General features: G+C 37.2%; 3 protein-coding genes across 5 annotated transcripts; 2 read left to right on the top strand and 1 right to left on the bottom strand.

Annotated features, from left to right (window-relative positions):
• The first annotated feature begins 419 nt into the window (after positions 1–419).
• LOC101739949 (DDB1- and CUL4-associated factor 5) lies at positions 420–12,778 on the top strand. 2 transcript variants are annotated; one of them, XM_012697679.4, is made up of 13 exons: positions 420–971; positions 1,420–1,577; positions 1,856–2,015; positions 2,877–3,006; positions 3,102–3,388; positions 3,567–3,685; positions 4,831–4,956; positions 5,410–5,626; positions 7,216–7,321; positions 7,732–7,888; positions 9,816–9,915; positions 10,666–10,758; positions 11,344–12,778. In XM_012697679.4, the coding sequence occupies exons 1-13, from the start codon at positions 782–784 to the stop codon at positions 11,976–11,978; spliced, it is 2,478 nt and encodes an 825-aa protein (XP_012553133.1). In that variant the 5' UTR covers positions 420–781; the 3' UTR covers positions 11,979–12,778. The 2 variants fall into 2 exon arrangements, with proteins under 2 accessions (XP_012553133.1, XP_021209232.1); XM_021353557.3 differs by having other exon boundaries at positions 11,351–11,514.
• A 1,134-nt stretch (positions 12,779–13,912) lies between these two features.
• LOC101740443 (tubulin--tyrosine ligase-like protein 12) lies at positions 13,913–16,446 on the top strand. Its single transcript, XM_062676065.1, has one exon. It carries the CDS (start codon positions 13,913–13,915, stop codon positions 15,743–15,745), a length of 1,833 nt encoding a protein of 610 aa, XP_062532049.1. The 3' UTR covers positions 15,746–16,446.
• Positions 16,340–23,551, bottom strand: LOC101740223 (zinc finger protein-like 1 homolog). Of its 2 annotated transcripts, none has more exons than XR_009976661.1 (6): positions 23,233–23,523; positions 23,043–23,154; positions 21,388–21,581; positions 18,981–19,206; positions 17,445–17,798; positions 16,340–17,163 (listed from the first exon to the last, which is right to left on the bottom strand). XR_009976661.1 is itself a non-coding variant. In XM_004923283.5 (6 exons), exons 1-6 carry the CDS (start codon positions 23,332–23,334, stop codon positions 16,447–16,449), a joined length of 942 nt encoding a protein of 313 aa, XP_004923340.1. In that variant the 5' UTR covers positions 23,335–23,551; the 3' UTR covers positions 16,340–16,446. The 2 variants fall into 2 exon arrangements, 1 of the variants encoding a protein (XP_004923340.1); XM_004923283.5 differs by having other exon boundaries at positions 16,340–16,630; positions 17,675–17,798; positions 23,233–23,551.
• Positions 23,552–23,893: the final 342 nt, after the last annotated feature.

Raw genomic sequence — 23,893 nt, 5'->3', positions numbered from 1 at the left:
TCTGCGGTGAAGCAGTAATGCGTTTCGGTTTGAAGGGTGGGGCAGCCGTTGTAACTATACTTGAGACCTTAGAACTTGTATCTCAAGGTGGGTGGCGCATTTACGTTGTAGATGTCTACGGGCTCCAGTAACCACTTACCAACAGGTGGGCTGTGAGCTCGTCCACCCATCTAAGCAATAAAAAAAGGGTGCGTGTACTTATGTACGCGCGTAAGAAGTTATACTTTATTTTTATTAAATTTATTTCTTTTTTATTTATTTAAATTTTAATCAATTTAAAAAAAAAACGATTAAACAACATCCTCAAACACGCATAATGGACATCCCTTTTCTTGACATGGTACAAATTCGGTAATTCTCGGTACGGTTCGGAAAGTTCACCTGCGGATATATTCAGACTCGCCAAGCTACGTCGGTCGTATTGTAATGAGCGATTTAGTGGGCAACTTCATTCTGTTAAATTTGTGTCATGGTGCGCGCGCATCGTAAAATTTCACTCTCATCAATTTTTCATAACGCGCCTAAAGAAGTATAACATCAATAAATTTTTTTTTACATATTCTCCACATATTATCAGTTGCTTTGCTCTCTACATTTTTTCCTACCTCCTTAAATAGAACGCAGCCTCGAGCTCACAGCTGATACAACGAAATCCCACAACGCTGTTTGACAGTTTGCAGCTATGGTTTTATAAATGTCAACTTGTATTGTCAACAATTTTCATATCTAGCTATTGTAGCCCTTTATAATATTTACAGAAGATGGTGATGTTTCTTTAAACATGGCGAATATTGCTAACCCTGCACCATATACATATAAACGAGAAAGTGCAGTCATACCTACTATAAAATCAGAATTATTTAGTAATCGTTTAAAAGCCGCAAAGAATTTATATCGAAAAGATCTTTTGTGCCATTTCGGGTGTGTAAATGCTATAGAGTTTTCAAGCAATGGCGAAATTCTCGTATCAGGTAATTATTGCTCACCATATCCTTGTATTAGAATTTGAATATATTTTATGATATCTAAATTCGTAAGTTTCTTGCCAAATTTGTTCAATAGACTTTTTAGTAGACGTAATAAAAACACTGACGAAGTCTCTTATAGTTTAGTGTTTATGATGCCCTAAGGAATAAAAGTAAAGGTCTAAGTTTGAGATGATTTCGTCGTCTTTTTACCATCTTATCAACGGCCATAGGAGCATAGTCCATCCATACTGTCTGGAATCACAATGGTTATCAGCACTCTAGAACAAACCCTTTCTCTGTGTACCTTCCTGACATGTCCTTTGTCAAATGAGGTTTGAAAGGAATGGAGAGCAGAAGACAATGGTATTGTTGATGCTCATCAATGACAATGTCTACTCACCGACAGATGAGTTGTATGCTATATCAGAAAATATTTTTCACTTGTTTTTAGGTGGAGATGACAGGCGTGTTATGGTTTGGAAATTTGGGCATGCAATATTAGATCATGGTAAACCACACTCATTAAAAGCAGTTCACCAATCAAATATTTTTTGTATTGGAATTACTAATGACAACAAAAAGATTTATTCAGGAGGGAATGATGATATTGTAAGTTAAATAAAAGACAATGAAATATCAGTCTCACATAATTACTTAGGTTTGTAAGTGGTTTTTGTAAGTAATTGTTTATATTTTCATTATGAGACATGGTTTTCTATGATTTTATTAGTTTTATAATCATATATAAAACGAATATCATGTAAATAATATTTTTTATGATAACTATAACAGATTTAACAAAATGAGCATTATAGAGCATAAAATTATTATGTATTGTGAGCGATAGTTTAATCAGATCTCATTACTTTTATTTATTTAACATTTAGGTAATTGTTCATGATGTGGAAAGCAAAAGTCCACTTGAAGTACTCCAACACCAGAGAGCTGTATGCTGTCTTAGCATAGATCCGTTTAGTGAACGTGTAGTTTCAACCGCCGGTAATGATGGAAGACTGCTGCTGTTTGACACCAGGAGATCTGTTCATGGTAAGATTTGTTTTTGTTGTTGATTTTGTGATCGTATAAGAATACAAATGCATGTCTCTTAGGCGATACTGTTAAATTTTGTACATATGTTATCAGAACTTCATGGAAGTATTAGTACCTTAAGGATATAAAAGCTAATGTAATTTTAACAAACCACTGATTTACTAAATGGGTCGGGATTCTGATCCGATTTACTGCTCTTGCTAGTCAGTGTTAGCAAATTTCTGAGGCTAAGCCTGTAAGCTCAACTACCGGTCTGCGTGTAGTTGAACAGCCCCGTAGGATAGCAGCGATTAGGTAGAGGAAAATATTCAAGCACAATAGGTTTAATTAATAACAGTCACAGACAAGGAGGTCACTTGTAAAAGATTATAACTATTATAATCAACTAGTATATGTATATATTTGTTAATTATAATAGGATTACAGCTCTCACAATCAATCTAGATATTGACAAAGAATTGTGGGGAACTGCCAGCATTAGCATTGGTCCTTGAATACTTTGAAAACAAAACAATGAATATTATGCTAAATATATTGCATTATAATAAGCAATACAAACTGAATAAAATATTCCCACAGTGAAGAAGAAAATAATAGTGTTGTGTATTAGTACAACAAATAAGGTTTGCTCATAGTATATTTTTGCATCCAATGATGACATACAGTGAAGTAGTTAGTAGATGTTTACTTGTGCTCTGTAACACTCATGAGAATATTGAAAAATAAAATAAAACTAATGCATGTAATGCATTACATGTAAAACTATATAGTTACACAGTGAAATATATCCCACATTTTCTATAGCATAACATGTGACATTAAATTTCCAGCATATTTACATTTGTAAATGTCCAACAGAGTCCTTGGTTATATCACGGAGTCGAAAAGCTTTCCATGGGGTAATGTACCACCCGCAACAAGCTGGAATGCTTGTGTCTGCAAATGCAAGGGATGGAATTAGTCTGTGGGACTTGCGTTCACCTAAACAGTAAGTTTTTTTATTCCTACTACTTGTAGATCTTCCCTTTGTTATGCAAGTGTACTCTGCTGCTGTTTGTTCTGATTGTTAATTTTTTTTTGTAGGCCAGTTGTACGTTATAGTGGAAAGAAGGGTCCCTATCAGAACAGCATGAGCGTTTGTTTTAATTCAACTGGCACTCACGTATTAGCCTTAAGGCGACGACTTCCACCAGTGCTGTATGCTGTCCAATCGCCAGAACCAGTTGCTGAATTCTATCATCAAGATTATTATAATTCGTGTACAATGAAGAGTTGTTCCTTTGCGGGTCAGAATGACGAATATGTGCTGTCCGGTTCGGATGACTTTAACATCTATGCATGGAAAATCCCAGACGGTGGAGGGGGATCTGGTAAGTTACTATAATAATATATTCTTCATGATATTTGACTATGCAATTGGGTCATTGCTTCATCAAAGCTATAGAGAAACCGGTGCATAAATACATAGAATCATCATCGAACCGTTTCAATCGGAATTTCAAATATATTGATTTAAAATTGTAATGTTTTTGTGTTATTCTATTTCAGAATTGGCTGTCGAGCCACCGCATTTAATTCTTTACGGACACAGATCCATAGTTAACCAAGTGAGGTACAATCGACATTACTGTACGATTGCGTCGTCGGGCGTTGAAAAAATTATAAAAGTATGTTGAAAAAAGCGTGAGCCGTATTTTCTTTAAAATACGAGTCTTTGAATATCAGATTATTCTTTATTGTACACACAGTTAATACAGTAATAAATTATATAATGGCGAGCTTAACTCAACAATTGAGTTATCTACCAGCCGTTCTTAAAGAGGGAGAGCTTTACATAAGTGGGCAGAAGAGTACAATCTAATCAATTTACATGCTATACCACATAAGTGTTTGTGGTTACGGATGCTCCACTATCGGAGGTCTGACAGTGTTTCCATTACGTTGCCTCGCGTTCATTAACTCACGAATTTTGATTTGTAATAGGCTGCGCGTCCACAGAATACGGAACTATCGAAATGATTAAATTAATTTTTTTTTGGAACAAACAAATCGATTTAATTCCAAATCGATGATAAATCGTTTGTTTGATGAAACTATTCGGAAATTGCCAGAGTTAAACCATGAAAAGAAACTGTAAGAAATTCAACTGCGCCATTTTGAGAAGGCGGCACGACATGAGAACCCTCTCATCGTAGCCGCTGGAAATTACATACCCGACCCAGTAGACCGAATGGTAAACCGTCGACGTCGCCCAAAGCACGTCATTACGGATCCTCCTGATCCATTAACGGTGCTTTTAGGCACCACAAGCACCGGTCACCGTCCTCGTCGAACCCGTCGGTTGCGACGAAGGGCTCGACGAACGAACTAACCCATAGACTCAGCCCACTGAGTTTCTCGCCGGATCTTCTCAGTGGGTCGCGTTTCCGATCCGGTGGTAGATTCTGCGAAGCACTGCTCTTGCTAGGGTCAGTGTTAGCTACTCTCCGGTTGAGCCCCGCGAGCTCACCTACTAACGTTAGGGTGAAGCTGAAATAGCCTCTCAAGGCTATCAGCATTGGCAGGAAAAAAAAAAAAAAATCAGGCTTTTTCTTTCCCATATAAATATAAGATCATCATCATCATACACAATAAATATACGGAAATAAATAGTAATGAGTATCGTTTTGTATTCATTTATAATTCGTTCAAATGGATTACATGTATTGACGATGTTAAAAATTCCTTTTCACCTTTTCGAAAGCCATGTAATGCAAAAAAACTTACAAAAAGAAGTTGCACGATTGGTGAGTCAATGAATTGGTTATTTCAGGTTTGGTCGACCATTGAGTACCCGAAAATGCGCGGAACTCTTTTAGAAGAAGCTCAGGGATCGGACAATCCCCGGGAGATATACAGCCACGAGGACTACGTCTCGCTCGTTCATCACAGCGGACAGGTATATATTAATACGTGAAGCAAAAACTATGTACCCCTTTTTACGAAAGTTCCGCGGATGGAAGAGTATGAAGTTTCCCACAAAATTTTCCTTGTAGAAAATTTAGAGAAGGTCTATGTCTGTCTCGAGTCTAACTCAACCGAACAAAAGCATTTGCGAGTACCGTCGAATATTCTAGATGATCCAGCGCAGGGACTTACTCAGCGCAGGGCTCCTTGAAAACATTGTATAAAATCAAAAGATTCTTAAATATGGATGGAACTCTATTTGTGCAATAGCCTGCCATCTAGGTAGCTAGCGGTGAAGCGTAATCGACCGGGAGTTAGCACCACGCTTTGGATACTGACAGTAATTATTAACTAACAAACTCCAAAGGTGGCGCCATCCCAATAATTCACTACGCATATACCATTACTACTCCCGCGCGCAACCAAACATTCGTTTCGTTTTCAGTACATATCGCACAACTACGCAGAGCAGTCGACCAACGAGGACCCGCGGATGATGGCGTTTTTCGATTCTCTGGTCCAACGCGAACTAGAGTGCCTCGCCTACGATACGGACTCCTTGGACGGCTCCTCGTCGGCTGCGTCCATGCTCGATCAGGACTCGGAGTCGTCAGACACCGACCAGATTGTTGCCGACTTCTTACCGCTGCCGCCGAAAAGAGGTTTGTTGTATAATGTGGTTTAGTTCTTTATTGCTTTATTGATATCATAATTTGAACATCAGCTAGTGTATAGTAAGCGGCACGTAAGTTGGCAAGGTTTTGATGTAGTGGGGGTAATGTCGCGCATAGTGCACATTGCAACAAAAAAATGGTCACTTATGCCCGCATATAATTTAATTTTATTAAATTTTTTATTTGCCATAATTTATTTTTAACCTGTGTGTTTAGAAGAAAGTTAAAGAAAAGAGAGGAATTCGTGAAGTGTATTAGGTTTTATAAATAAAATACAATTAAGTTTATTTAAAAAATATATACTTAATATTAAAAATTATGTGTCGCCGTCGTCACTATCATTTTCTAATAGTGCTACCCCTTGGATTAAATTTATGGTAGCCTGAGCTGGTGGAAGGAGTTGGCTCCTCATCGTCGACATAACGAAGACTCGTTGTCGTCACTGGCGTAAATAATAAAACGCTCAGTGACTGAATCGATTATATGGTCATTGGTATTTGGTCTTGCCATTGCAAACAAACTTAAAACAATAACACTCGTAACAAAAACTAAATTTTAAACAATAATAACAACTCGTAACAAATACTCAATATAAACAAAGGGTTCCTACAATTTAGTAGGCGCATGTGTAATCAGGAGCGAACGGAACGTGGATGCGGTGCAGGAGGGGAGGGTCGACTGACTCACCAATCGCGCGCTCGGAACGGTGCTACGTCTTTCCCCGCGTCCCGCTTGACAACCAAAGAGACCTAAAAAACGACTTCTGCGCATCTAGCGACTCTTGCCAAGTTACGTGCCGGGGACTATACGAATCACTAACCTACTGTTGAAACCGGAATGAATGAATTTTTCGTGGTGATATGACTCCAGCTTACAATTTCTTTTAATTCATTTGTAATTTAAGTAACGTTACGCGCTAGGGTTAAGGTATAAATAAAATTCTACCGATTCACAAGTTAACACTGTATTCAACACTTAGAACACTTTTAAACACTTTAAAACTCAATTCGCTTCTTCCGCTTCGCTTCAGGTGATCCTTTCGCTGTTTCGCTTCGAGTAGTTCCATTTACTAACTGACTGCGTGCCATCTCTGCAACGCTTTTATAGTCGAGACGAAATCCCTAGAATCGTCGAGAATATTCCACACATTTCTAGTATTGTGTTTCCGCTATCTGACGATAGATGGCGTTGTACTTCTCGCGCGTTCTAGATGTTACTAGATCCTTCGGTATTCGTTCGACTATTCGGCGATAGATGGAGTTAATCTTACCGGCGCGGCGGCGTAACAGTAATACTAATTTTAAATAAAAATAATGCTCATCTACTCGAATGACGATACTCGGACGCACATGTACACAATAGAAGGAGAGAGAGAATGCAAGTTGTATAACGTTTTTTAGTTACGTGATTATTTATATGAGTAAACTCCATTACTTAGCGTCATTAGGAAGGCGGCTTGAAGCGCTTCGTTTGAAATCACCAACCTTAGTAATTGTTCTCGGCGACGGATTGCCTTGCAACCGGCATACTTATTATAAATAAATTGACAATTTTTTAACAATTGTTTCTCTTGTTAGAAAATCAAAATGGAGCACGCGGTCAACGATGCCCCAATCGCATGGCTCGCCTGGTGACGTCTCGTTACAATAAAAACGTACGGCCGCAGAAAAGAGACGCCCTCAGGTGAGCAAAGCATGGATAATGTGTTAGTTAGCGTCGTAAGTTTCGGCATGCACCTCAATAATTATTCAAACTACCGAATTCAGTTCGGGCACAAACAAACCTCGATATAGTCTTTGTGCCAATGTTTTTATATTATGTATTTTTTGTTTGTCACTGTCTTATTTGAAAGCTTGTCTCTCTGTTGTAAAGAATTTTCGAAACAAAGATCATGATAACATTCTAGAACCGGTGTTTAGAGAATTCGATTTATCGATCATACGTTACGTTTTTAAATGAGTTAGAAGTTTTATGATAAAATAAAAACTCAAAATCAATTTTTTTGTTTTGTTAACTAACTTATAAAATATGGCCTAGAGATTATTATTACAGTACGGAGATAACTGAGGAATATGGATTTGATTAATTTACAGGCGCAGCAAGCAGCCTCGCAGCGCGGGCAAGTCGAGTGGCAAGGGCAAGGGAGTGCGCACCCGCGCGATGCGGCGCCCCGCGCCCCGCCCCGCACCCCCCGCCGATCGGACCGACTCCGACGAGCCCGCACGAGCGCTCTACAGGAACTCCGCCCGGGTGAGACAACCTCGTCGTTAACACAAGCTTCCGGAACCTGACACTGAAACTGCTGCCGGAGGTTTTTATTTATTTATTTTATCGCTTAAATGGGCGAGCGAAGTCAGCCCACCTGGTGTTAAGTGGTTACTGGAGCCTAGACATTTTTTTTTGGTACAATTTTTCCTTGTTAGGAAAGGCAAGGGGATCTAAGCCCATACAGCCTACTACAACGTAAATGCACCACCCACATTGAGATATAAGTTCTAAGGTCTCAAGTATAGTTACAACGGCTGCCCCACCCTTCAAACCGAAACGCATTACAGTATCGCGGCAGAAATAGGCAGGGTGGTGGTACCTACCCGCGCGGACTCACAAGAGGTCCTACCACCAGTAAGGTTGCAAGAGGAAGTGCGAAATTAACCCCGGTAATTTATAAATTAAATAGCGGACGGTTAGCCTGGTATGGACATGTGATGCGTAGAGAGAAGATGTATGGAAATGGTAGTGCAAGGTAGAGGGCGTGAGGTTGACCGAAGAAGACATGGATGGATTGTGTGAATGTGAGAGAGAGGAGTAAGTGTTGAGATGACGGCTGATAGAAGAGAATGGAAGAGAAAAACTCGCTGTGCCCCACCTAGTGGGATAAGTGGAGAAAGAGAAGAAGAAGAAGGAGGGGATCGCAGTGCATAAATCGAAATCAATTCTATTAAGCTATTAGATCATAGTTTAAAGGCCTAACAAGTAAAGGCACGTAACATATCTCATAGAGACTAACGTATCACACTGGTCATAAAATATCAGTACCACAATGTCAACAACATTAGAACATTATTGTAACATAGGAGTGGGTGATATAAATCGTATATAGATTCAATATCTATATATCGCAGCAATATCGTTGAATCCGATATCGCCCCGCACGAAATCTATATATCGATATCAGCCGATACACGATATTGCTCGATGTGATGCGCATCGCCATATCGTACCGATTCGTGAATCGAAATCTATATTTCGATATCAGCCGATACACGATATTGCTCGATGTGATGCGCATCGGCATATCGTACCGATTCGTTAATATCAGCAATATTCGTTTGGTTCGTATCGAATCGGCCAGAGTGAGTGAGCGCACGATATGGATATCATGTGATGAATGAAACAGAAACGGGCATTATCCATACAATTGTAAACCTTATATTTAAGTCCATATGTCTGTAGATTATTCTTAGCGTATCAGCAGGATACAATTAAGGAAAGAAGTTTCAACTTTCGACCCTAACTTGAATGCAGTATAGCCTATTTGCATCGTTGAATTTAATTTCACGCGCTTTGACCTTAAACTAGATTTTTTGGACAAGTGTTTATAAATACTTAAAAGTTTTTTGTGTTTGATTTTTAAAGTACACATTTTTCTATTTTTATTTGAATCCAAATAATTGAGTTTATTTCTTGTGTTTGTATTAAACTTTTGAAATCTACACTCTTTTGGTATATTTTGTAATTTTAAATTAAGACACAAAATTCTAAAAACTGAAAATAATGTAGCCAGTCCTAAGCCTGATAAAAGCATGAAGGAAAGTTTTTTTGATATTTTTATTTTCATGTTCTTTTTATTACTTTAAGATCATATTATAAATTGATATCAGAAAACCAACCGTATAACGTTGACTTAAATCTATATCTACTACGATATTATATCAGCGTATCGTTTCAAATCTCAAATATCATGAATCGAGAAAATCTACTAGCATCCATCAATATATAGATTCAGAAAATATATAGATTCAATATCCGATATTGATCCTCGATATATAGATACGATTCGATACGCGGCAAAACCGATATTACCCACTCCTATTGTAACATCATTTTAATTTACTACAACAGAATGATTCACTTGTAGTCGTGATTTATTTTCAATGTGACTATTGTTTGATTTTAGATGATCAGACCGGTTAGAAGACGACAGAACTCCAGTAGGTCCGTTAAAAGAAAAGCCAAAACAAATTGTTACAGAAGAGTCTCGAATTTAAGGAACAACGGTAAGAGAACGGCGCTTTTCCGGTATATATCTACGTAAACGGTATATATGTGTCTATTGTATGTATATATTTTCTATAATAATGTATTGTCTATGGTACACCGCAACATACCTGCTATATTTTTATATTTTCCAGAATTTCTGTAAATTAAACGGTTGTCTGGAAGAGATCGCTTTTTGCGATAAGACCGCCTATTGTACAAATGTATCTGCTTTTTGACTGTTTTTTGAATGTAAATTGTGTTTTGGTGTGCGATAAAGTGTATTCTCTCTCTCTCTCTCTCTCTCTCTTTCTCTCTCTCCCCCTCCCTCTCCCTCTCCCCTCCCTCTCCCTCCCTCCCTCCCTCTATCTCTCTCTCTCTCTCTCTCTCTCTCTCTACCTACATGAGCCCATAGGCACAAATACAAATAACGTTAATATCGCCACCCACTTGGCCATCATGAGACATGATTTTTAAGTTTGGGTTGTACAGTACAACAGCTTCCCCACCCTTGGAATTGGAACCAATTTCTGTTGCACGGTAGAAGTAGACATAATTCTGGTTAGTGATTACGCTAATGATTTTAAGACGTTGTTATTAGTACATCGTGAAAGTCATTCGTGAACATTTGTCAAATACACACATGTATCCTTAGAAAAATTGGTACCTCCCTGCAGGATTCGCATCGCTACGATACGAATGCACCGGACGTCTTATCCTTTAGGCCGCGACGAAGACGGACTCCATGATCTTATTGTTGTTTATTATAGGTGGCACCACACCTCAAGATAGTAGCGATAACAACAACTGTACGAACTACGACAATTACGAAGACAACATGGCGTTACCCAGTACAAGCTCAGGTAAGTTTGGTCACTTATATATCTATATCGCCTGAAAGTTTTTTTTTTTATTGTCCTTGGACGGTTTTATTGGCGGATGAGTTGATGGTAGTGGTTACCGTTAAGCCGCTGCCTACCGTTAAGCACTCTCCATAAACCTCGTTTGAAGAAGGACATGTCATAGCGCTCGGGAAACACCGTGGAGGGGAGCTCATTTTAAAGCCGGATGGTACGTGGCAAAAAAGATCTTTGGAAACGCACTGTGGATAACCGCAGTGGATGAACTCTACTCCGTTGGCGGGCGGTGCGATAGTAAAAACGAGGTGATGGAATCATTTCAAACTATTCCTCAGTGCAGGTAGGACCTCTTGTGAGTCCGCGCGGATAGGTACCACCACCCTGCCTATTTCTGCCGTGAAGCGGTAATGCGTTTCGGTTTGAAGGGCGGGGCAACCCTTGTAACTATACTGAGACCTTTAGAACTTATGTCTCAAGGTGGGTGGCGCATTTACGTTGTAGATGTTTATGGGCTCCAGTAACCACTTAACACCAGGTGGGCTGTGAGCTCGTCCACCCATGTAAGCAATAAATAAAAAATGTGTACAGGTTACAGAGGTCAAAACGCACCGGCGCTTTTCCGGATAGCCGAGGTGGATTCAGACGACGACCATTCGGCCAGCAGCAGGCCCCTGTCGCCGGGCAATCAAAACGCGAATTACGGCGTCCCCCCCAATCTAATCAGCATCGTCCCGACTCCGGTCAACGGCTCGCGTGACTCGTTGGGCGAGTCGCTGCGGCTCGAGCCCCACGAGCACGAGGGCCACGCCCCCTCACTCCCCTCCGAGAGCCGCCCCCGGCTGAACTTGCGCCGCGTCAGGAGAAACGGCCGCGCCGCTCTGCACCGGTCCGACTCCAGCGAGTCGCCGCCCTTGAAGGACGAGACCGAACGCGCCACTACCTCGCTCGAAGGTCGACTCTCGCCCAAAATCGGGTACAACCAGACAGTAGCGCGGCTCATGAATGAAACGAACGAGAGTGAGCTGGAGAGCAGTTGCAGCACGGAGAGCGGCGCGTGGCCCGTCCCGGTGGCGGGGGGTGCGGGGGGCGGGGGCGCCGGTCCGAGCGCCAAACCGCCCGAGGACGTTTCCGACGACTCTGACTTCCACGCGGTCAAGTTTCGTCAGCGCGTCAAAAAATCACGTCGTAGTTATAAGAGCCACATGGAATCAGATTCGAACTGAGATGACTGTAGATAAATTATTAAAATCATCTCTTATTAGTTGTTCCACTGTAAGTGGACACTATTACACTGCCATGGTATTAATTTAAAAAGGATTTTTTTCCGATGCACGGATTAAGTTTCCTACAAGAGACAGATGATCTTGAACATCTTTTATTGATTTTCCTAATGTGCTGTGAAACTTGTATTTTTTTTTTGTAAGTAAAAATTAATATATTTCGGATTTTACCTAATTTAATATACACAGTAGTTATAAATATATGTAAACCATATGGCCCATATATTATGTGGCTACTTACAATATAAAAGTTAACTGTAGTCATGAGAGATAACGGGCATGTACCACTTTTTTATAGTTAGAATCATTCTCTATAAATTGTGCACAAATTGATATGTATAATGAAGATGTTACTGCAATTTTCACTAGATTCTGATTGGATTCGACTCTATTGTCGTATTCCTGACTATAAATTTATGCCTGCTTATAATATTAGGTAGAATTGACAATGATCAAGAATTTCCCTTGACACTTATGTCCAAATCACAGGCATCTCTGTCCAATAGAGATAGAGAGCAGCGTATCGATTTTACTTTATTTCATAAGTTATACAATAAATGTTTAATTCATACATTTTGTATCTTGTTTGCTCTAGCGTAACGATGTGCGTGTAAATAGTGTTGAAATTGTATAAAAATGTGAATGTGATCCTATACTTGTTAATAGGTATTAAATCGAAATGAAAAATCAATGTTTTCCAAAAAGGTCTCGGATTAATAATGCCATTAAAGAAATATTTAAAATGTTTTGTTTTATTATGTAATTACAGAGACTAAGCTCTATTGCAGTATGTATGTAAATGCTCACTGGACAAATTTTCCCGAAGCTTTATGTGGAAAGTTGATCACAGTGAGTCCACCTTTCCCAAAGAACTAATGAACTGTAGAAAATGTTACCTACGACAATGTGATGAAATGTGTTCGGATATATTACCATCACAATTATTCCTAATAAATTATACATATTTAATTTATTAATACATTAAAGTAAACATTATTAATGTACACATGTGCTGCCAGAAAGCTGATGATTTTTTAGAAATGATCGCTTCATTTCCTTTTTACCATAGCACCTCAGCCACCAGAGTAGAATTAATCCATAGTATTTGGCATCACTGCGTTTATTCATGCTGTTTATCCTGTCTTTTAATGCCCTAAGCACTATGACATGTCTATTTACAAACGTAGTTTAAGGAGAGCCATAGTAATAGACAGCGGCTTGAATGTGCTCCAGGCTTTCCCGATATTTATGAGCGAGGGTGACCACTGACCATGACCATGGTGGCATTCACGTCTGCCTAGTAAATTTTTTAAGAATTCACAAAAGGCAAGTTGTCATAAATCACATTTACCGGTCAAACTGGAAAACATTATTGTTAGGCGGCCTAAATGCATAGGAAAGAGTAAACAATCTGAGAAGGCACAAGAAACAATCATTAATACTGGAGTACTCAATGAATCTTTTTTAAAATTATTGACATTTTTGTTGGTTATAATTGTATTAATTGCTAATTAATTCGTTTTGTGTTTATCAATTTATTCAAAGAGTATACTTTGAGAACTCCTGCCCAAACCGTGTACTATACAGTCCATTTCCGCTATTTCCATTCCATGGGCAAACTAATCATGTGTGTAATGGCTTCTTCACATTTTTAGTTAATTATATTGTATAATAATTATTTTCGTTTCATTTTTGTTATTTTATTATCGTTAAAATCGATTTTATTTAAATTAATTCGATAGATTTTCAATCGCTTTACTCATCTCTAGAAACTTCAATTGTCAAACTGTCATCTCAGTTCACCGCTCTGAAAAGCGGCCCACTTTTTAGCCTGAATATTTTAATTTTATTCTTTTTCTTCACTGAAGAGCTCGAACATGGACGGGATTTCGACTTATAACAGTTTTATAGCCTTACATAAACCGCAACTTCTTTTGTCCGGTGTTCCCGAGTACTTCTGGCCAACATTGTGTAAGAAAATTAGTGATCAGATCTTCGACTCTGGTTTGGCATTTCAACTTGTTCAAATTGACTATGAAGATATTCAAAAAGCTCCTTACGATCCTTTGTGGAGCGTCATAGCTATCAAATACATTAATCGATCGGATCCAAGCCACATATATTTAATAGATCATGCATGGACGTTTAAAGCAAATAGTATTAAAAATAACCTTCGAAACGTTCCTGGGCTTGCCGACAGAATGTGTAGCCTAATGCAAATAACAGCAGATTCGATTGAAGGCAAGATACATGAAATTTCTCAGCAAGTTTGGAAGTATGCCAACACTTATGCCATAGGAGGTAATGATTTTTCCATTGAAGACAGAGTTCCAGTCTGGTATGTTTTAGATGAATTAGGTTCTGGAATCACTCATTCAGATAATCCTAATTTTCGAACTGTACCCTTTATAAATGTCCCCGATCAAATGACTTATACTTTATTATTTCCTGTAGAAAATGTAGAGGAAGGTGATGTCATCACTAGAAATTTTGTAGAGGGTCAGTTTTCTGATCCACTTCAAAGAGAAGCTATGCTTATTCCCTGGAAACAGTATGAACATTTTGATGAAGATTTTACTCAAAAAGAACCAGATGTGAATTATTTTCTTGAAGGACATATTAGTGAAACTTTACCAGATTTAGAATTACTGCAGAATAGGGAAACACCAACAAAATTGAAAGTATATGCAGAATATAGGTATATTAATGAGTTTCTAACTGCACCAGAATTCCAAATTGTCCATAATGAAAATAATGCTGATATCTTGTGGTATATAAATCACTTCAAAAATTTCAAAGAATTAAGTATGACTCCTCATAAATTTGTCAATCAATTTCCTTATGAATATGTTATAACTATAAAAGATTTATTGCCTATTGTATCTAGAAGGTGTGCACAAAAGTATTCCACCTTACAATTGGATACCTATCCCTTATGGTTGCCAACTACTTTCAACATGAAGACTGAATTATCAAAATTTGTTTCATATTATATGCAGAGAAAAAAGATTGGCTTAGACAACCACTGGATTTGCAAGCCTTATAATCTGGCAAGAGGATTAGATACTTATATAACTGATAATTTAAACTTTATGTGTAGACTTCCCTTAAGTGGGCCTAAAATTGTTCAAAAATACATTGAGAATCCAGTACTTTTTGAAAGACCTGATGTTGGACTGGTTAAGTTTGATATACGTTATGTAATAATTATAAAATCGGTTGATCCAACTGAAGTATATGTGTATAATAACTTTTTCCTTAGATTTGCCAATAAACCATTTTCATTGGACAATTTTGAAGATTATGAGAAGCATTTTACAGTCATGAACTATGAACAAGAAGCACATCTGTTTAAAATGTTATGTAAGGATTTTAAGGATGCTTGGGCAATCCAATATGCCAATTACGATTGGGTTGAAATTGAGCAATCAATCTTTAAAATATTAGCTGACCTTTTTACAGCTGCTACATCTAAGGAACCTCCTTGTGGTATTGCCAAAAGTCCACAATCCCGAGCCCTTTATGCTGCAGACTTGATGTTATCCTGGCATCAATCAAATGGTGAGACAGTAGTACAACCTAAAATATTAGAGATAAACTGGATGCCAGACTGTGCTCGAGCATGTGAATATTATCCTGAATTCTACAATGATATATTCTCTTTAATGTTTTTGGATAAAAATGGAGAAACTCTTACCAAAGTTTTGTAAATTTGTTAAATTTTAAAATCGAAACCTAGTCGTGACCATACAGGGTGAGGCAACCATTTCTGAAAATGGACTTGTGATTATTTGGAATAAAAAAATAGTGAATGTTGAATTATAAACTTTTGTATTGTAACTAAGAAAAAAAAAGCATCCACAATATTTTATGGTGAAGATGTCTCTCAGCTGCCTTCTGTTTCAACTGTGGTGTGATGTTTAATATTTACTGTATCAACGAGTATTTACACTAGAAAATTACTGTTGTTTTTCGGTTATGTTTGATATGGTGACATGCTTTTTTTTTTTAAGAATGGTTAGCATTCACCCTGTTTTTTCAAACTGAGTGAACCAAAGTATTATGAAACTGTTTTCATATTGAAAGAAGTTTGTGAAATTCTGCACTGTGATAAAAGCTTAAGTTTATATTTTGATACTTATGACAAATATGTATATTATGTCTGTTATTGTGCAAATGGAAAACGAAATGCCTGATTGTTATCTCTTAACTATGCCTTATGGAAAATGCCTTTAATGTAATGGGATAAGCTTTGAAATTTGTATAGTTATTTATTTAAAACATTGTTCAAATGAAACTCAATATTTGTAGTTTTTAGTGATTTATGGAATTAAGAGCATAAATTTGATATACACATTATATTATTATCACTGATATATTTTGCTTTAATACATTATTACAATAAAATAAATTAGTTTTTCTGAAGTATCCTTCTGTCTTCGTCTTGAATGAAACCAAATGGGTTCTGATCATCAACATCCCGGTGGCTGAGTAACAGCAGAACAACAAGGACAACAATGATGATGAAAAGCAGTATCCAATAACGCTTGTAGATACCTCCGGCTCTTCGCACTCGAGAAGATGGGAGAGAGTTTCTGTTAAATAAATCGGTTCATTTTTTATTTAATCGTTACAAATAAATTTCCAGTCGACACCACTCCAAAGAGCCCAAATTAACCACCACAAGCAAAATAAAAATTTTGAAAAAATAAAAAAAACTTACTATGCCATCCAATTTTTACTATGCAATCTATTTATATTCACTTGAAAAAGTTTTTTAAAAGCAAGTTTTATAAGCTAATGACACATTGAAACAAAAGAGGGTGAATATCCAGAGACAATTAGATATAGACTATAGAGGTGCATCCAGAGTTACAAAGCATAAGTTTGTAGTTATTGATTGAATAATTATCACTGATGAGATTTTCAGTGAATTTAAATTTTAGGCCTCCAAATCCCAGCCATCTCGAGGTACTAATATTATTACCTCAATATCTTTATCTTTGTACCTTCCTACAACTATTGTCACATCTATTTCAGCAGAAATAATAGGCTGCCTATTCTAAAGAGTCAGATAACCTCTATTCTAAGGCAAGAGAGACTTGTGATCTTATTAGGTAGGCGACGGCTATTAATTGAGTCGACTATTTCATAGCCGGCAATGTGACTTTTGGACAATTATTGGTAAATCAGAAAAACGAATTATTACAAAGCCAAATTTCATTGGCAGTCACAAAACTCTTCTGAACGACATCTTAGATAAATAACAGGTTAAGTATTAACCTTTATTTAATGCAGGTTTTGAACCGTATTCTTTGAAGGAAACGATTATATTCAAATCAATCTGTATTGACATATCAATAACATTTTTTTGTCCAAATGCACAGATTGCCACCTTTGATAATAGACGGCTCAATTGTTTCTTAATTTAAGGGTACTTGTATTGTGGATTCATTGATGAATCACGTATTTAATCACTAAAAAGTACTGCTTAAAGTTTGTGTATAAACATTGAATCTCAATTGTGAACTACATGAAAAGTACACAAAATAACCAATAGTAGTCTTGTAATGTATGTGTATGACGGAAAAGATGAAATAAAATAAAATGATTTTGTAATAATTTTGAGAATGACGTACATCCACCATCTGCTAATCCATGCGAACGTTGATTTTTGTTTATATTTATTTTCGTCATGGTCGTAGTTCGGCGTCTGTTTCGAAATCTCGACTGCTTTGAAACTTTTCCTTGGAGCTTGACTACCTGAAACGAAATTTGAATATAAAATTAGAAATAATTCAAATTAATTTAAAACCAACAGAACTCACAGAATTAGCCAAAATTAGTTTTGTATTAATATTAGTATAAAACAATTTTTTTTGTAGCTTAGATGGGTGAACGAGCTCGCAGCCCACATGGTGTTAAGTGGTTACCGGAGCCCATAGACATCTACAACGTAAACGCGACACCCACCTTGACATACAAGTTCTAAGGTCTCAGTATAGTTACAACGGCTGCCCCACCCTTCAACCCTAAACGCATTACTGCTTCACGGCAGAAATACGCGGGGTGGTGGTACCCACCCATGCGGACTCACAAGTGGTCCTACCATCAGTAATTACGCAAATTATAATTTTGCGGGTTTGATTTTATTACACGATGTTATTCCTTCACCGTGGAAGTCAATTGTGAACATTTGTTGAGTACATATTTCATTAGAAAAATTGGTACCCGCCTGGGATTCGAACACCGGTGCATCGCTTCAACACGAATGCACCGGACGTCTTATCCTTTAGGCCACGACGACTTCCAAAGCTGATAATATAGCCACATATCACTAGGTGAATCCCTCCATTCACATTGAAAAATGAGGTGTTAATATTTTAACACGACGGCGTCATTTCTGTACGCACATAGACGCTCTAAAAATTTGGGCCTGTACTGTTGCACATTATGTGCACACTCCATCCTGTAATAAAAGGTTCTCATGTCGCTGCACCTTTCGGCAGATAACTGGAGCGGATTGTTTGCGTGCAATCAGACAATGTGGAGCCAGAACCTGTTTATGGTAATAGTATTTTGTATTTGTTATATTTATTGGCATAAATCTTTTTTTTAATCGATAAAGTAACCTATCCCTCTAACAATCAACAACTCAAGGATTTTTTGGCGGGAACGGGCGTAATGTCTAATACACAAAATGTAGGTAGGTGATAAAAAAAAACTGAAAAATATTGTGAATGTCAACCCTAATAACAGGACACCATATCATGTAGCTTGTATAAAAAATGCATAATAAAAATGATAAAGAAAGAGGTGAGAATCAAAATTAGTTTATTGAATATTAATTATTATGTAATTTAGTATCTAAAATCTCAATAATAAACTAAAATACTCAAACGAAATCATTTGTCATTCGTTACATTATTAAATTTTTTATTATACCTTGTAATCCGTCAGTCCTTTTTATTGAAGTATTTTCGTACATATTGGCAGGTTCGTCAGGCATTTGTACTATGGAATGTGGTGTGGCAGTAGCGGACCTGCTATTTGATTCATCATCACTTGCTCCAACTGGTGTACCACGATGATCCAGGCCATAATAAGCGGTATCTAATGGAGACTGACTGCGCCGGCTTGCTGCACCCTTTAGATCTTGATCCTCTGATAGCTGAAAAACCATTTTGTTTGTCCGAATATTATAGAATTTATCTATGAGTTATCGTTCATTCGAAGTTCTTTTTCAAATTCAAGGATTTGTTCATTGATTAGTTTTTTTTTTTGTTATCTTTTTTATCAATATAAACACATTAAAAATACGAGTAATTTAGAAACACGAGTTCTGTTGCGGTAGCAATGCCGCATAAATGACTCACAGCATTACTGACGTGTACGGAGTGAACACTACAAACGAGCGCAAGACTTACTATTGGTTGAACGATTCCAAGATCGAAATATTGATGTTATAAATTAACCCGATTGCATATCTTTTACCGCGGCGACCGAATTAAGAAATTCCGTAACGAAAATAAAACCTAACACCCCGCACTCCACCTACCATGTAGCTCGCGTTCAACACATTCACACGTTGCGCTTGTCCAATGTTTGTGAATAAGCGCGCGGCGTGACGTCGCACTGCATGCGCATCATGAAAAGTCTGCCCATCTCTCTCTCGCGTGGTATAGCTTATGAGTGTGAAGGGGACAGTTAATGTTTTACTTTTGTTAATGTTTATAAATACATATTTTATAATTGTTGTTATATTAAATTATTATTGTCTATTTAAGAAGAAGAAGTTGATAAAAAATGCAATGCAATAGCTTTACCGTGGCAGTCCCCGAGTGCCACACGTGTTTTTTTTTAATATATTTTTACAAGACAACATGACAATAACAAAACGAGAGAAAATATAATACAAAAAAGAAATTAAATCCCCATAAGTTAAGGTCCCATTTCAACTATTTATTATGGTTTCACAAAATTGTCTATTATTTTTTTCCTACCTAAGCTGATAAGCCTTGAGAGGCTATATCAGCGGAACCTTAACTAGTAGGTGAGCTCACGGGGCTCAACTCTGACGACTTTGCTAACACGAATCCTAGCAAGAGCCGTGCTTCGCAGAATCTACCACCGGATCGGAAACGCGACCCACTGAGAAGATCCGGCGAGAAACTCAGTGGGCTGTGTCTGAGGGTTAATTTACTCGTCGAGCCCTTCGTCGCAAGCGACGGGTTCGACGAGAACGGTGACCGGTGCTTGAAGTACCTAAAAGCACCGTTAGTGGATCGGGAGGATCCGAAATGACGTGTTTGGGGCAACGTCGACTGCTTTCCATTCTTTCCGCAGGATCGGGAATGTAGTTACCGGCGGCCACGATGAGAGGGTTCTCGTTGCAATCTCAGGTTTGAGGTATTCAAAAGCCTTAAATATTAGTAATTACGATCTATTATGTTCTTTGACTTCCTAAGGGGGGACTTCCTTTGGGTGCATGAAGTGAAAATTTTTACGTTCATGAATCATAGGGCCATGATTAGAGTTCAATAACTCGATTAAGAATTTGTTTTGCTTCTGTAAAAGGGGTAGTGTCTTCTTTGATCAATAGATCAATATGAGCCAGACATATTCTATTATTTTGGATAAATTCACAGAGGTCACAAATAGATAAATAGTACAAAAGTAAACTCAATGGAACTACAAAATTGGTATATGTAATTTTCAAGGCATAGCATGTATTTGTATTTGTTAGAGACAAGAATATTATTTCCACAGGGGACTATTTTTTTATATTTATAGTACATTATATAGCCGTCGTCATATATTTAATTCGTCGTGGCCTAAAGGATAAGACGTCCGGTGCATTCGTATCGGGCGATGCACCGGTGTTCGAATCCCGCAGGCGGGTACAAATTTTTCTAATGAAATACGTACTTAAGAAATATTCACGATTGACTTCCACAGTGAAGGAATAACATCGTGCAATAAAAATCAAACCCGCAAAATTATAATTTGCGTAATTACTGGTGGTAGGACCTTTTGTGAGTCCGCACGGGTAGGTACTACCGCCCCGCCTATTTCTGCCGTGAAGCAGTAATGCGTTTCGGTTAGAAGGGTGGGGCAGTCGTTGTGACTATACTGAGACCTTAGAACTATATCTCAAGGTGTGTGGCGCATTTACGTTGTAGATGTCTATGGGCTCCAGTAACCACTTAACGCCAGGTGGGCTGTGAGCTCGTCCACACATCTAAGCAATAAATAAAATAAAAACCGGACGGTTTTTTATCAGCAGCCTTTACACACAACTGGTGGAAATTGCTGAAGTTATCAGTAGATTATAAAAAAAAAAACTACAAACCAATGGTAAGCCCAAGCCTGCTCTAGCCCAATTGACTCCAGCCAGCTTTTCCTTCAGTACATCTGCTACAGGTGATACTAAGTTAGGAGGAGGGAATACTAATGTTGCACATGATGGACACTGATAGCCAGCTGGTGCTGTGGTCCTCGGTAATGCTCGGTATTTAGACTCTGCGCAGGACCAATGAAAAACATCTGAAAAGTATAATTAAATTTTAAATATATATGAAATTTTTATTTTATAAACGGAATGTTTCATCTGGAGTTATCGCATGCACATCGTTCAAACAAGGTCATAAATGCAGTAAATTTATTCCGTGCACAGTAGATTTTGTATACTTGATGTGCTGTTACTGAGAATGTATAAGAGTTGTTACTAAGTTTTATGTGATGAAAATCCAAAAACGAATGGTTTTAGGAGTTGGTGACAGGAATTAGACATTATTTTTGTACTAGCTTTTTCCCGCGAGGAATAGTTACTTTGGCATAACGCTAAATTTTACCCGCCTCTTCATTTATGTAGAAAGTAAAAAAATATTTTTGGATAATAGAATGGAATTAAAATATCATCTTCATAAAAACACCTTCACAAATAAAGTTTTATTTTAGAACAAATTTGGTTAGCATAAAAAAAGGTTATAGTGAGACAACCTTAAAATATAGGCATATTTAAGCTGTTGCAGACTTTTTTAGGACTTTCAAAGGGGAACAATTTTGTCATACATTATTAAAGCGAAACTTTAACAATTTCCAGAATGCACGCAATGGAAGCTCTCATAAGGGAAAAAGGCTCCAATTTTGAAACATTCTTTATTGGTGCTCTGCTTGTATTGGTCTTAGCATGATGTTATATATAGCCTTCCTCAATAAATGAGCTATTTCACACTGAAAAAAATTTCCAAAACGGACCAGTAGTTCCTGAGATTTGTGCGTTGAAACAAATAAACAAACTCTTCAGCTCTATAATATTAGTATAGATTTAGTAAAGATGTGATTGTAGATTATCAATTAATTTAGCAGCCCATTTCTAACAACAACTGAACATTCTATTTAAAGTTTGTTTAACAACGATATCAATTAATTTTAGAAAGTTACATCATCCACAAAACTCTTCATTTTAAGAAATAGACAGTTTTATTCAGTAGCAATGTGGTATCAACTGCTTCTCTAGAGATTTTAGGTCAGCTCCTTTGCTATACATCTAATAGAACAGATTTGAGACCCCCTGAGAAGATCAAGTGGAAATCTCAGCAACTTGATGTTATTAGCTAAGTGTCATGTTTTGACAAGTACCTATGAACTATGCTTTGGTAGTTGCTAATATTTGAGCAAGGACCGTGAATCAAAGTGGATTAGGTGCATTGGACATGTCATGGGTTTCGATGGCAGTTGATATTGATTAGATATTGTGTTAAGGTTATTGTTGTGTTACATTGCTGTTCTGAAGTAGCATTCTGATGCAATCTTTATATACTTACAGGTGAGCCCTGATATAAACATAAATTATAATGGTTTCTATTTATGTATTAATAAATTCATAGTATCCAAAGCGAATTTAAATGGTAACTGGATTTATTATTTACTTTCCTTAGTCATTAAACATTTTAAAGTAAAAAGGTATTTATCATCAATGGTGTAATTGATATAGATACTTACGGTAACAAGTAAGTCGTATGCATTCTCCTTCATTTAATGGTTTTGTACAAATCTCACATATGGGATTGTAGTCACTGTCTTGCAGCCATTGAAGATATGACTGAATTATACACTGCAAACGCACATTTAAAATACAATGTAGATAGAAATATGACAGTTATATTACAGTTATTTTAATTTGTAAAGTTACCTTTGGATGATTTGTAACCATACAATTTTCGCAAACATTCACTCGATGTTCGAAACAAAATTGATTTGTCACTCGTCTCTTGGGACACTTACACAAGCCCATTTTGGTTTTATTTTTTGGTATCCGGCATTTACTTTAAAACGAAATTATTTAAATAGTAAGCACAAAATTGTAACAGAATCATCTATCAACAAAACTTAAATTCAATAGGTACAGCAGTACAGTCACCAGTTCCCGTCAGCCACGTAAAGTTGTCAATTTGCTACATATGTCAAGTGTACTTTCAAATGTCATTTGTGTAAATTGATCATAGCATAGATAGACCTATATGCCACTGAAGTATTAAAGGTCTATGACTGAAGTAAAGCCTATGCTACATGTATATGCATAAACTTCAGTGAAATTGATTGAGTAGATTTTTTTAATTCACAAATTATACTCATAGACCTAGGTTTCATACTTCAGTGATTATACTACGGTTCATCAGGGTAACTTAAGCTTTCCGTTTAACATTAGCCCACTTACTCACTTTTCACCATGGAGTTATAAGTAAAATACTAACTCTATGCTTTTTACATATTTATTTTTTTATTTCCAAACGGGATACATTTTACCATATACTTTGAAATTTTTGATTAAGTAGGTATTATTGCCCAAAGTT

Source organism: Bombyx mori, chromosome 25, assembly GCF_030269925.1.
Source record: "Bombyx mori chromosome 25, ASM3026992v2".
Taxonomy (NCBI): Eukaryota; Metazoa; Arthropoda; class Insecta; order Lepidoptera; family Bombycidae; genus Bombyx; species Bombyx mori.
This window is presented reverse-complemented; position numbering and strand designations above follow the sequence as displayed.

Excerpts from the sequence above, each read along its gene's own strand:
- LOC101739949 (XM_012697679.4), top strand. The coding sequence starts at position 782 with ATGGCGAATATTGCTAACCCTGCACCATATACATATAAACGAGAAAGT. Across the intron at positions 1,578-1,855 it reads CAGGAGGGAATGATGATATT|GTAATTGTTCATGATGTGGA; the intron begins GTAAGTTAAATA and ends TTTAACATTTAG. Across the intron at positions 7,322-7,731 it reads CAGAAAAGAGACGCCCTCAG|GCGCAGCAAGCAGCCTCGCA; the intron begins GTGAGCAAAGCA and ends ATTAATTTACAG.
- LOC101740223 (XM_004923283.5), bottom strand. The coding sequence starts at position 23,334 with ATGGGCTTGTGTAAGTGTCCCAAGAGACGAGTGACAAATCAATTTTGT. Across the intron at positions 21,582-23,042 it reads CATACGACTTACTTGTTACC|ATGTTTTTCATTGGTCCTGC; the intron begins GTAAGTATCTAT and ends TATACTTTTCAG. Across the intron at positions 19,207-21,387 it reads CAGGCTTGGGCTTACCATTG|CTATCAGAGGATCAAGATCT; the intron begins GTTTGTAGTTTT and ends ATGGTTTTTCAG.
- LOC101740443 (XM_062676065.1), top strand. The coding sequence starts at position 13,913 with ATGGACGGGATTTCGACTTATAACAGTTTTATAGCCTTACATAAACCG.